The 13,600-nt window shown below is 34.5% G+C and overlaps 2 protein-coding genes across 2 annotated transcripts; one reads left to right on the forward strand and one right to left on the reverse strand.

Annotated features, from left to right (window-relative positions):
• Positions 1-1,354: 1,354 nt before the first annotated feature.
• Positions 1,355-2,767, forward strand: LOC121234858 (early nodulin-like protein 3). The gene is made up of 2 exons (XM_041130983.1): positions 1,355-1,680; positions 2,073-2,767. The coding sequence occupies exons 1-2, from the start codon at positions 1,473-1,475 to the stop codon at positions 2,528-2,530; spliced, it is 666 nt and encodes a 221-aa protein (XP_040986917.1). The 5' UTR covers positions 1,355-1,472; the 3' UTR covers positions 2,531-2,767.
• A 210-nt stretch (positions 2,768-2,977) lies between these two features.
• Positions 2,978-11,216, reverse strand: LOC121234856 (protein disulfide-isomerase 5-3-like). The gene is made up of 15 exons (XM_041130981.1): positions 10,970-11,216; positions 10,070-10,160; positions 9,706-9,800; positions 9,080-9,137; positions 7,797-7,981; positions 7,609-7,666; positions 6,628-6,668; positions 6,357-6,431; positions 5,508-5,564; positions 5,027-5,093; positions 4,786-4,932; positions 4,272-4,493; positions 3,514-3,666; positions 3,347-3,424; positions 2,978-3,239 (listed from the first exon to the last, which is right to left on the reverse strand). Exons 1-15 carry the CDS (start codon positions 11,008-11,010, stop codon positions 3,162-3,164), a joined length of 1,446 nt encoding a protein of 481 aa, XP_040986915.1. The 5' UTR covers positions 11,011-11,216; the 3' UTR covers positions 2,978-3,161.
• Positions 11,217-13,600: the final 2,384 nt, after the last annotated feature.

Consider the following 13,600-nt stretch of genomic DNA (forward strand, 5'->3'; position numbering starts at 1 on the left):
AAACAAACTACTTGAACTCGACTTTTTATTTTGAATATCTTTTGATTAATAAAAATTTTTAAATTTTACAAAAAAAAAAAAAAAAAAAAGCTCAAACCATTTAACTATTCAACCAAATAATTTTGATTCAAAATTCTTATGGAATAACTTTTTTATAAAAATAACTTAGAGTTAGAAATTAAAAGAATAATACACAAAATAAATGTAATAAACTAAACTATTTAATACATATATATAATATAATAAACCAATAACTGTAGTTGTATGATATATTATTATACAAATTATCATATATACATTTTGGGAACATAACATATATATATAATACATACATATATAAAACATATTATGAGCTTCAAAACAAGCTCAAACGAGTCAAGTCGAGCTTATACAAGTTTTGTTTACAAGTCTAAACTGAGTCGAGCCAAGTTTATACGAATTTTACTCGTTTAATATTCAAACCTATATTAGTATTTACAAACATCTCATTTATTAAATGAACCGAGTTTGAACCAGGTATATATGAGAGAAGCTCGAGTTGTTCACGAGCTGCTCTATTCATTTGCAGCCCTAAATATAAGTGAGTGACAGATTGAAGCCCATCAATGAAATATAAAGGGCCTTCTGATGGAAGGCCATAAATGATATATTATTTCTAGCTAGTTTTTGTTTTGTTTTTTTTTTTTTTTTTTTTATCAAGAGTCAAGATTATGGGCGTTTGGATACATAAAATAGTTTGAATTAAGATATTTTATTACGTTTTAAAAAATTAGAGAAAAAATATTAAATAAAATATTAAAAAATTAAAAAAGTTATTTCAATATTATTTTTGTTTTGAAATTTGAAAACTTGTATTATTTTTTATGTTTTGTTTGAAAATTTAGAAAAGTTGTAATAATTAGATGAAAAAGTTAAAATTTTAAAATTAAAAGTATTTTGCATTGAAGTGATATTTGGAAAGGAAATATTTTATAAGATTTTAGAACAATTGTATTGCTAAACGGACCAATTTCTACATGCAAATTTGTAGCTCTCGCGGTGAGAGTGATCATGCCAAGACAGGTTTTTGCGTGGATACTGTTCTACAAATGAAATGTTAATCTTAACCGAGGGCACAAGACATGAATATTCCTGATAATGGTCAAGCAAAGTATAAATCCATACACCCAAGTTATGATTATTTTGTTTTTATTTTTATTTTTTTTTCAAAAAAAAGTGCGTGAGAACCATGCATAAAGGTGCACATATGCTATGCACCAGAAGTCAAGAAACTCCAAGAAATGAGAATATGAAAAAGTTACAAAAGCTTCCCTGCCACAGTTTCTAAACTTTGGCCTACAAAAACCCCCCCATTGATCCAAGCCATTCTCATCACCCAACTAATCTCTCCTTAAGTTTAAGAGATTTCCCTTCTTTGGCAGGAAAAATCAAAACTATTTTAAAGGCTTTTTTTTTTTTTTTTCCCTTTTACAATGGCTGAAAACATTTTTCTGTCAAATCACCAAAAGAAAACATTGCATTCAGTGTGGCTCGTTTGTCTCATGCTGTTGATGCATGAGGGAGGTGCTACTGAGTTTACAATTGGAGGCTCTAAGGGCTGGACTGTTCCATCTGATCCCAAGGAAGTCCACTACAATCAATGGGCAGAAAATCACAGGTTTCAAATCGGAGACTCCCTGGGTAAGTTTTTGTTCTTTTTTTTTTTTTTTTTTCAATTTAAAAATTATTGCTACAAAGCTTTGAGAGCGATGTCAAGCAATAAAAATACATCATTCTCATAATCGATACGCTCATTCTATTATGCAATAGGCAGTGTCCAACAACTTGTATGATAGCATACCCTTGATCAAAATTTGACAATGTCTTCTAGACTTTCACAATGAGAAAGATTCATATATCTAGTTTTTGTTTTATTTGCATGTATATATATATACTTTCAGACTATATGTACTAAGGACAGTTTATTAATGAAGCTTATCTTTTGAAGAAAAAAAAAGGGAACAAATATAGCATTTGATCTATCCTCTTAAATAACTTGCATGAGTTCTACTTTACTGTTTTACATTTTGCAGTGTTCGTCTATCCACCCGACCAAGACTCGTTGCTTCATGTAACCCAGGAAGACTACACCAATTGCAATACCGAAGCTCCTATCGAGAAATTCTCCGATGGCCACACTGTCTTCAACCTGAAACAATCTGGGTCTTTCTACTTCATAAGTGGCAACAAAGACCACTGTCTCAAAAATGAAAAGTTGGTGGTGACTGTGTTGGCAGATAGAAGCAACAAAACAGGCACAGATTCTCCTCCACCTTCAGGCTCAACAGAGATAACTCCAGCTCCCGCACCTGCCAGTGGAGAGTCTCCATCGCCACCGCCTGCTGGGACTGTGGAGATAAACCCGACACCAGCTCCTGTCAGTGAACCTTCTCCTCCTCCTCCTCCAAGTGGAGCTTCTTCAGTCTCGATAATCGGTTCTATTAATTCCCTTGGAGTGTTCATTGCTGCATTACTTGTTCTACTATTTTAAGCATTGATGCGTTTGTGTTTGCATCATTGAGTTTGATTCTTTTATTTTTTTTTTCCACTAATTTTCGTACAGACCTTGTGCTCAGTGGTCTCAACTGGGTTTTCAAAGGTGGAATGGCTTGTTACATAGTTAAGCAATAAGCTGATATTGGCATGCTATTTGGTGTGCTTATTTTTTATTTAAAAAAAACAACTGTACGCAAGCAAAGAAATAAAATGGATTTTTATACTGTGTGCAGATGGTGTTTAGTCCAACATAACCTTGTTTTCTTTCGGTTTTTAAATAATTTTTTTTTTTTTTTTTTTTGGTTCCTTGTTTTATTCTCTAGGTGATGAGAATTAGGAATCTTGATTTTCACAGTCTAGACCATCGACTTATCCTACTATCCAATTATTTATTTGATAGGTGGGGAAAGAAAGCAACAAGAAAAAATAATGAGGCTCAACATTTCAAGCAACCATAAAGCTCAGATTCCTTTTTCCAAATCATTTCATGTTATAGCAACTACAATAACTAACAGCTTTCATGCTTCACTGCATATAAAGGAATAATTTGCAATTGGTCCTCACTAGTAAGTGGGAGTCTGGGATAAATCAGAATTTCTTAAAGGCATAAAAATTTGACCTATCTATCAAAAATTTTTTCCTAATTCTACCTTCTTCATCATTTTAATGGTGTTGTACAGAATGGAATCCAAGATTCCGGCAACCTGAAACGCAAATGAAGTACAGTCAACAATAGCCAGCCATTATTGTTTTTTGGGTGATAACCACCATTGAGATGTGAGCATTAAAAAAACAAGCAATGGATACCAACCGTGAAAACACCACCGATGATCGCACAGACATTGGTGATAAAATGTGAAAAGGACTTTGGATTCTCAGTTACTAAAACCTGAAAGAAAGAAGAGAGAAGACAAAATGGAAAATCAGAAGCAGGGATTAAACTCTCAATACATGAAAGCATGTAGTTTGATACTAAACCTGCATTGGAGAAAGCTCAAAATGGAATTTTGCAACGGGTATGTATACGCTCTGCGCCAAGCTGCTGTGGGCTGTGTACTCGTACTCCTCAATTAATTTATGGGATCCCCTTATCATCACCTCTGTTTTGACTACTTGAAGATAATGCTCTATCTGCAAACAAAATCATCTGATAAATATGCATCTATATAGAGTTTGAACATCACAATATTCTCCACATTTATAGCTCGTACAGTTCATTAAACATTTTATCCACTTGTAGGCCAAAAAAAAGGATGTTTTGGTGATCGGAGACAGGAAGTATTTCTAGTAAGGTAACTTCTAATAGATGAGAGCCAATAAGTATTTCGAATGATATATGTAGATCAAACTGATTCAAACTGGTTCCAGTCCTAGAAAACATTGTGACTTCAATGTTAATTTAAACAAGGGGTGCAAACCATCTTCATCCACCAATTTCCACATAACTGATATGTACAATATATTGGAAATTCTAAATTTTATGTTCTCGGTGCTTGGCACATATAAACATATATATATATATATAATTTTTTTATAAGTAAAAATTTATTGCCATCAATGTGCTTAGCATATTCTTCAAATCTATGCCTATTCTCCCTGCGAGCGCAAGACGATGCAGATCTGTTTTACATTATCAAATGGAATAATTATCCACTAATTTTGGCATGTGAAGAACATTAGAGAAGCAAAGATGAAATAAATAAGATGGAAGGATCAGATAAACTTTAAAAACTTACAGTAACATTTGCACCTAAATCGCGATGATTAATAAATGATCGCCCGTTCAACCTGTCATGGCTTCCACCAAGATAAGGTATAAGGCGCTTCACATCACTCATCACCCTAGGCGCTATCTTCCGACCAAATGAAAGATGGTTTACGACATGTGACATATTCATTTGAGTAGTATCAAAGGAATGGGCTCCAGAATGAGCTGAGATGATAAGGTTTCCGGGAACCTGCAGAGAACAAGACAACTTTTGTTTGAAACTTAATATCGAAGCAAAGTATTCCCTTTAGGCACGATTTACAGGTCAAAGAAATTTCCAACATATTGTGAGAATGTAAAAAGAGACCCTGCATCACCAATGTTATCGCTTGTGTGTGTTCTTGCCAACAACAGTTGTTTATAGAGCAATTACAAGAATGTAAAGCTCTGGAAGCAACAAAAGAGCTTTCTGGGAATAACATTTCCCTCACAGTTACATGTAAAATATACAAGAAATACCAACTCCACTTTATAGGACTTACCTTTTTCACACGCACGTGCCCTTCAATTCTGCATCCTCCTGCTGATGGTGCTGGCCTTTTCATATTCTCTGTCGTATTTTCAGACTTACCCTCCAAAGCTAGCTTCTGAGACTCCAATGGAATAGGTGCAGCCAAAGCTTCCATTGTCTGCAAGGGAGGAAACTTAGCATCAGGCCTTGGTGCACCCTTGATGGGTATTAACTGCAGGAAAGTTGGCTTAAACTCCTTGAATCTTCTGTACCTTAATCAAGCTATCTACATCTCGATCTCCATAATAAGATTCATGGTCATGGTGTCCATGGTTATCCCTGTGACAAAAAAAAAATCAAATAACATGGAAGCAAGAATTGCAGGAGACAGGTAGAACAACTCCCCCACCCCCCCCCCCCCCCCCCCCCCCCAAAAAAAAAAAAAAAAGAAAGAAAGAAAGAAAAATGAAAAGGTACACAATCTTTTATTATTGCCGTTTTTTCTTTCATTGGTAAGTTAAATAACATGCTATGATCATTGTTTTTCTCATTGCAAAGCTAAACAATCTCCAACCCATTTTTATTTCAGGAGGAAGATGCAGTGATAATCATTTGATTAATTTCACTCATAATGGACGTAGATATGAAGCAGATGAAAGCACGGAGTAAAATGTGCAAAGTTATTCAAGCTATAAAAATCACTGAACATCAGTTGAGAATGCTGGACACAAACAAAAAGGATAGGCTATTTACCTAACATCACTTCCTTTCCGAAAAATACGAATAGATGGATACCCTTGTATGTGGTTCCTGAACAATGAAGGTGAAGTTAGCAAAAAGATGATAACAGACAAACTATTCGAAGGAAAAGACAGAAATAAACAAAGTTTTATTCTAATGTGGCACTGTGAACAGCAGGAGTATTTGGAAATCACCACTTTGTTTTTTGAAGTATAGAAATCACCACTATACTTACATTGGAGATACAAGGAAAAACCCTCCATCTTACTAGAATTAACCTAGAAACCCTAGGTGAGACGATCACAACTGAAGTTGCCATGTCTCTGTCCATATTGTGCTCATGGTACTTAAGATAAGGTACTAGAGGGAAACAAAAAAGGCACAAAAATATGGGATCACTAAAACCAAAAGCAATCGAGACCTATGAATTCTTTTTTTTAGGTAAGACCAATGAAAATTAAGCAATTGCCCCTAATGTCTAGAATAAACGTGCATTGAAAACCTACTAATGAAGTAATCCTCAAAACCACCCACAACCGCACCCCCAAATTTTTTTTTTTTACAAAAAAAGGAATTAAAATATTTTTGAAAAAGAAGTATCAAAATAATCATTCATCAAAAGCATTGTTATTAGTAAGAAGCAATGGAGAATTTTTATAGCAATTATAGCATGGGTAACAAATAGTCTGATCATGATAGTATGCAGAACCGTCCAAAAGAGTTATTATTCTAACATAATTTAATTTTGATAAAAAAAAAAAAAAAAAAAGGTTCTGTAATGAATCTGTATGCAGCCAAAACTAAATAAAAACACCAGCAACAAAGAACCTGCAAAGAAGAAAATGTAAATCTAGAAAGTACCTCCTACACAAGTCAGGTTGTTCAGTGCAATCTACCTTTCCCAAAAGAATCCGTCCATCCAACTCTGGATCATATCTGAGTAAATAAGTGCACACATGAGATTCTGGGTACCATGGAGTGAAAACAAGGCTACTAGACCAATGTCATGGATGAGATGACAGTATTATAAGCAAAATTCATCAAAACTATAGGAACATTTTTTTTTTTTTTTTTTTTTATGTTGAAATGACAAATAAACTATAGGAACAATATAAGCTGAAAAGTGAAAAACCTTTCCCTTATAGCTTTAGCTGCCTTTTCCCATGCCGGTTTCTGAACAGAAAGAAGTAAAATGAGGCATGCAACTATTGAAGACATCAATTAAATAGGGAGAGCAATAACAAGATAAATTAATCAGATCTGACAACTAAACAATTGACAAACTACAAATGTCTATTAGACAAGTGAGAATTTTACCGAGAATTACGAGAGGGGAGAGCATTGGTTACAACATACAATTGATAGTTTACAATTTTCTTGTTTCACAATTCCCACGGATGTTCAACATATTACAACATCCCAATTGCACATACAATGATGCAAAACCATGTGTCCAGAGTGATTAACAAGGAAAATGAAAGCAAAACAAGCTTCTTGGAGGAAATTTTAGGTGAAAGTGCTCCAGTCAGTAGGTACAACTGCCAACAACCCACCAAGACAGACACATCTCAACTAGTATTTGCTGTAACTGGTATATGATCATGCATTCTCCATTGCTTGTTCTCTTCCAATGTTGACATAAGAAACCAAAAATTTCAAGAAAGAGGTATGGTTGTTTTATGTTCCTGTAGAGGAAGGAGATGGATAACATGATCTATTAAGAACTAGCTAGTTGGGGGAGTTTACTAACATTAGGTCCCTCAATTCTAGTTATTCTTTCCCTTAGGCTCATGAACTATATATTTGGTGACAGATAAGATATGCCTGAGGCAACTCAGCCCTCTGTAAGCACCACTGTAACATAGGATGCAAGAATGGGTGAATTATTACTCCTAATTGGATGTAAGTCACTTACCGGGCCCACCATCGTCTTTTGATCATCAAAACCATAGGATTTCCAGTAAAACAAATACTTAAGGGTCCAAAGCTTTGAAAAAGCACCATTAATGGGGTTCTAAATTCTCCACTATTACATGGCAGCAATTGTTAATTAAGCACCACTGAAGTAATCACAACTTTTCAAGATAAAAGCTGAGAAATTTAAGTATGATACCAGGCGATTGCTCCAGTAGCACCAAGGAGCGTAGAAATTGACAACCAAAATTGGATACCTGCAGATGAATTGTTGTGGGCAAATTAAGTGGTGGCACTGCCATAGTTGGTACAAGGAGATTCTACAAAAATCAGAAAATTAAAAATAAAACTAATTACAGGTCTGAAACTCAGAATTGACCCACTTACACATGAGTATATGTATCAAAACTCTGAGCTGTTAGTGGAACAGAGCCTTCAACAGGTTCTTCATCAACTTCATCCCCATGCTTAATGTGATGTGAAATTGTTCCTGAGTGAAACTCAGCACCAGTGGGTCTTAAATGGGGATCTATAGAGAACTTGCGAATTGTTTTTGTTATATTCAACCTGTTCTGAAAGTAAAGCCCACAGAATCAGACCGATTATACCATATTAAGAAAATAAAAATAAAAAGACCCAAGAAGGAGCAATTTGGAGCAGAAACAGATGGCAAAATTCCTTTAGAGAATTAATCAATACCTAAAAAGAGCAACTGAGTCCTAAAGAGTGTAATGTAACCTGAGGAAAGAGGAAATATATAGAAGGGCAGTCCCTGAATAGAGATTTCTTTTTTTTTTTTTTTTTTCTTTATATGTCGGGGAAGCTCTCCAAGATAGGGCCCTTCGGACCTACCCTTACAGAGTAAACCCCGGTCCCGTGTACCGCACCCTCGGAAGTTTCCCTACACAGAATTGGTTAAATCACTGGCTTTTCGCCAAGGGGTGTGGCCCCTAAAGATTGTTTGCACCCAAGGGGATTTGAACCTTGGACCCGGGGGGAGCATACCCCTAAATAGAGAAGTTAGAACGAAGTATACATGATATTGAGATCTCAACACTGTCACAGCCACACAAAAAAGAATTTTGCATTGAAAATAAATTTTGAAGTCAAGGTGCAAACCAGTTTATGCAATCTTAGTACTATATTTTGGTTCAAGTTAGCCAGTGTAGCATATCATAACTGGACTATTAGCTGGTAGTGCATTATGACAGGACTACTTGAGCATGCTAAACCATAAATAATATCTACTGCAAAGAGTGCAAAGCCCTTCCTATAAAAACTCTCCTCAAAATGCCTCAACTTTCAAAGTCATTATGAATTGTGATTTTGATTAACAATTGGCGACTATCAACATATAATGCCCCTAAATAACACTAATCTTGTACGAAAACTAATTATTTCCTCCAGTTTCTAATTTTTTTCCCTTAGTGAAAGAAGAAAATGTTTGCTCCTTTTTTATGAAAAGATTCTACATAGATAACAATAGAACATCAGAGGTATAAAAGCATGTGTAAAAGAACAAAGTTAAACAAGTTAGTAGATTATGAGATAAGAGTGATAACCACATCTTGATTAAATAAATTGTTTGAAAAAAAAAAAATTATCTAACTGTAAATAAAGTTTCATTTACAGAAGTAATCGATGAATTGAATTGAATGATAGAAACTTACTGTTCCCAAGATATCACTCACGTCTACTGATGCAAATTCACATGAAAGGGCAGGAAAACTACAAGACAATTGAGGAGAAATGAGTAAACCAAATTAATGAGACATGCACGCATGCAAGCACAGAAGTTCCCCATACTAGTAGACATCATTAGGAGCCAAGAAACTAAGACGGACATATAACATGGCTGGCAATGTTGTAGGAAAACATCATGAAACTTAAATCTATTACAAGCTTAACTAACTGGAACCTTAATCTATTAGAAGCTCTCCCAAACTCAGAAACATCATGAACAAGAGACTTTAGCTTCACCTGCCCATACCTTCTTATGTTTAAATTCATTGCACATCTTCTTATGATGTCAATACCCCTCACCATAAGTTTTTGTATACAATTAAACGACCCCAGTATGTCATCAACAACAAATCATCTATAATCTATGCATTCACGCATAAAGACGTGTTATATTTCAGAAATGGTCTAAAAAAAGCTATGACACCAACAGCAGAGATATTGTGTGTGTGTGCACGTGTTAAGCCCTACATGCATACATCTATAATCTCAAGATCACTTGTACAAATTTCATAAACCAAGAAAAAAAAAAAAAACCAATTCCATAGCGCTTTACCTGATATTAAAATCAATGCGTAAGAAGTCTCCATCAGAACTTTTGTCGACAATCACAGCTGTAGATGTACTGACAGTCAAGTAATTATTCAATTCCTGTAAAGTGAACATTGTGATTCACGTCAAGAAACGAAAGTTACCAGTAAAGGCAAACTATTTAAATGAAAGATTGGCACAAATAAAAAAACAAAAAATGGCAAAAATAGGTTTACTGCTGTCTAAAAAGTTAAAAACGTAAAATGAATACCTAAAATAGATGAAACTAGTATCTGTAGAAGATGGATTAATGATCAACCTCAAAAAGTGACGAATATTGTATCATCTGCATATCAAGCCCATAAATAACCAGCTGAGGAGGTACCTACCATTCCAAATAAAAACATCATGGACAGAGCGGCTACTATGGATAATCCTGCACCTGATAATGATGCTTCTGTCAAATCTCTTGGAATTTTCCTGCAGAGGGTAAAGAATAAGTGGAATAATAACTCCATAAAATCCACTGACTCGCAGAGGAAATAATGTATACAAACTTTTATGCAACTTGTAAAGCAGAAAGGAAAAGAGACCAGCAGTTCCACCTCGACGCTTTCACTATGCTGTAGTGTAGTGAGTCTGGTGATGGCCCAACAAGCAATTGAATATTTATAGACATGACTAATAGCTAATAGATATGGGGAGTGATTAACATGGGACTTCGGGCTTTCACTACTTAGAACCGAAGTTAGTATCAATTACATCTTTAAGCTCATTCACAAAAGCCAAAACTCCCAACCCTATAAAACCTTACACCAGGAAATTCTTTCTCCACAAAGCCAGCCAAAGTTCTGATAATTCTACACAAGTCATACCCATGCGTACATGCCGACATACGCAGATATGACAAACACAAAAATTACAAAAAACACAATTCTCAATATACCAACAAAAAAACACTGATTTAATTAATCCAAGAGGTTGAGAACACTACAAAACAAAATTAACCGGCTCGTATCTCAATTGCTCAATCGACCCGACCCAGTCATTATTCACAACGTTCTGAGCATTATATATATATATATATATATAATTCATCCAAATATGCATACATAGATGCATGTACGAGTGTCTCTTCGTATTAATACAAAACAAAAAACCCAAGCCCATGCACACACGATAGACAGAAAAACAGTTATCATTTGTAGCAGAGATTTTGCAAAAATGAAAAAGGACAAAGAAAAGTGAAGGAAATGTGGAATTGAATATTAGTGTGAGAGAGATCTGACCTGTAAAAGTCGACGGACTTGATCTTCTTGGCGGAAATCATGGTGGCGAATTTTAGATTTGCAGAAGAGAGGGAGAGCAATAGAACGAGAGAGAAAGAAAGAAGCTCAAAGCCCAGAATACAAGGGCACAACGGATCTGTTGGAGGTTGGGAATGGGCTTGTTTGGTCTCTCTACGTGAACACAGTAAATCTGAGTGCTCAGGGAAGAGCCAAACAAATCTCGCGCAGTGACGCCACCGTTTTTTGCGAATTTCTTCTTTTGATAATTTGTATAATTAACGTAGTTTTTAGACATTAATACTTGGTTTTTCTTATATTGAAAATAATTTAGTATATTATCAAGTGGTGCAACATATATTTCATATCCTATAAATAATTTGTAAGATTTAAATTTTAAATTGATTATTATTTATGCAATACATATTAATTTAAGAATGTAATTTTTCTATTAAAAAATAATGAAAATGAGAATGCATGCTGCAGCCTTTTTAAATTTTTTGAGGGACTGCTTATCAAAATAAAAAGAATAAATATAGATAAAAATTACTATTAAGAACATTTATTTTGTACACATAATATGATATAATATAGAAGAGTGTTAAAAATAATCAATTAGAAATAGCTATACAGTAAATACAAAGTGTACAGCTTATCTCTAATATTACTCAAACTTAAAATAAAAATCGGAGGGGTCTCACATCTATCACCGTCCGTATGTTCTTCTAGTTTTAATTATGGATGAGATGGCATTGATGAGGGCGTTGATAAGGAGTTTGTCTAATAACGAGATTGCTAGTAGCAATTTGCTACATGATAACCAATTAGAACTCGACGTCCACGTAACTTAGCCCCGTTTAGATTGAGAATTGATACGGGATAAAAATTAAAAGTTGAATAAAATATTGTTAGAATATTATTTTTTAATATTATTATTATTTTAAATTTAATAAAATTTATTTTTTATTATATTTTATATGAAAATTTAATAAAGTTGTAATAATGAGATTAAATAAGATGAGATGAGTTGAAATCACTTTTCAATCCAAACGGAGCCTTATAGTATTTGAGAGCCCTATCTTAAATTTTAAGGTTCATATTAAACAAATTTAACCAAGTGATTTAATTAATTTTCTTGCACTCGGACTGTAAATAACAAAATGTGATTAAGATCCGTTTGGATCGTGAGATGAGATGAGATAGTTTTAGATAAAAATTAAAAGTTAAATAAAATATTGTTGGAATATTATTTTTTAATATTATTATTGTTTTTGAATTTGAAAAAGTTAAATTGTTTATTATATTTTATGTAAAAATTTAAAAAAATTATAATAATAAGATGAGATGAATTCATTTATGCATCTAAAGGGGGCTAAATATATCAAGTAATTGGGAAATTAAAAAAAGAAACGGAAAAATAGAGGCATTGGGAAAGAGGGAAGCACTTGAGCCCATTTTTTCTTCTCTTGGGCGCCAAAGACGGCAAAGACTGATCATCATTTGATCTCAAAACAAAATCACAAGGACCATCCGATCATTTGTTCAGATTTTTTATTATTATTTTAAGACCCGTTCCATGCTTCCAAAGCGTGTGGTATTAGGACTTCTATCCGAATAATATTATTCATCATCTTAATTTTTATCATCCTTCCATTATCTTATGATATGGCATTAAGTGATTGAAAATTATTTATTATATTTTACGTGTAAACCTATAATCTAATATCACATTATAGGATGATGAGAGGATGATAGGAGTTGAGATGATGAATAGATTTTTTCCTTATACCCGCACCCTATGGGGCAGGGCCATGGGATAGCCCCCTTCGAAACCCAACCCCACACAGTAGAGATGATGTCCCCTATACCATTCCGCGGGGGGATTCTTGCTCTATCTGCCTCCCATCCACCACCCACCATTGCCCATGGTTGCACAATCTATAAAAGATTACACATATAAAAAATCCACAACATATCCACAATCAATCCACAAAAAATAATTAGAGAGAGAGAGAGAGAGAGCTCAAAGAGGGATTGAGAGTTGAGAGTGAGGGACAGAGCCTCATAGGAAGAAAGTTGAGAACGGAAGAGACTGAGGGAGAAACGATGTCGTGGCAAGGAGAGATTGTGAGAGAGAAGGCATCATGGGCCGCGATGAGGTTGAGAGCAAGGGAAAGTATAGAGATTTGAGGGAAAGAGAGGGAGAGGGGAAGATAGTCACCCAGGAGGAGGGGGTTATGGTTAAATTAAATGCCTCTAAATAATGTCGTTTTAACAACGAAATTATTATTATTTATATATATATGAAAAAATCTGGTTGTAAGCAGATTTGTACACCAATACTAAGTGAAAATGTAAATTTTAATGAAACAGTATGGATTTGAAAATGAACATTTGACAAAATAGTCTATGTCAACATTAGTGCACAAATTAGTTCGCAAATCCGCTTATATGTAAAAGAGCTCTCTCTCTCTATATATATATACATGCCCAGCCTGCCTTTGTTTCCCTTGTGGGGCGGGGGCCACCATCACCCACATGAGTACGCGGAGTTGCCTGCTCCACCCAGGCGGTGGGGGCGCGTTTCAAATATGTTGGAGGATTTCTGCTAGAGAATTGATACAACTACAAAAG

The sequence above is a fragment of the Juglans microcarpa x Juglans regia genome, chromosome 6D, assembly GCF_004785595.1.
Source record: "Juglans microcarpa x Juglans regia isolate MS1-56 chromosome 6D, Jm3101_v1.0, whole genome shotgun sequence".
NCBI lineage: Eukaryota > Viridiplantae > Streptophyta > Magnoliopsida > Fagales > Juglandaceae > Juglans > Juglans microcarpa x Juglans regia.

Excerpts from the sequence above, each read along its gene's own strand:
- LOC121234856 (XM_041130981.1), bottom strand. The coding sequence starts at position 11,010 with ATGATTTCCGCCAAGAAGATCAAGTCCGTCGACTTTTACAG. Across the intron at positions 7,982-9,079 it reads TGAGTGATATCTTGGGAACA|AACAGGTTGAATATAACAAA; the intron begins GTAAGTTTCTAT and ends CTTTACTTTCAG. Across the intron at positions 3,667-4,271 it reads ATTTAGGTGCAAATGTTACT|ATAGAGCATTATCTTCAAGT; the intron begins GTAAGTTTTTAA and ends TTTTGTTTGCAG.
- LOC121234858 (XM_041130983.1), top strand. The coding sequence starts at position 1,473 with ATGGCTGAAAACATTTTTCTGTCAAATCACCAAAAGAAAACATTGCAT. Across the intron at positions 1,681-2,072 it reads TCAAATCGGAGACTCCCTGG|TGTTCGTCTATCCACCCGAC; the intron begins GTAAGTTTTTGT and ends TACATTTTGCAG.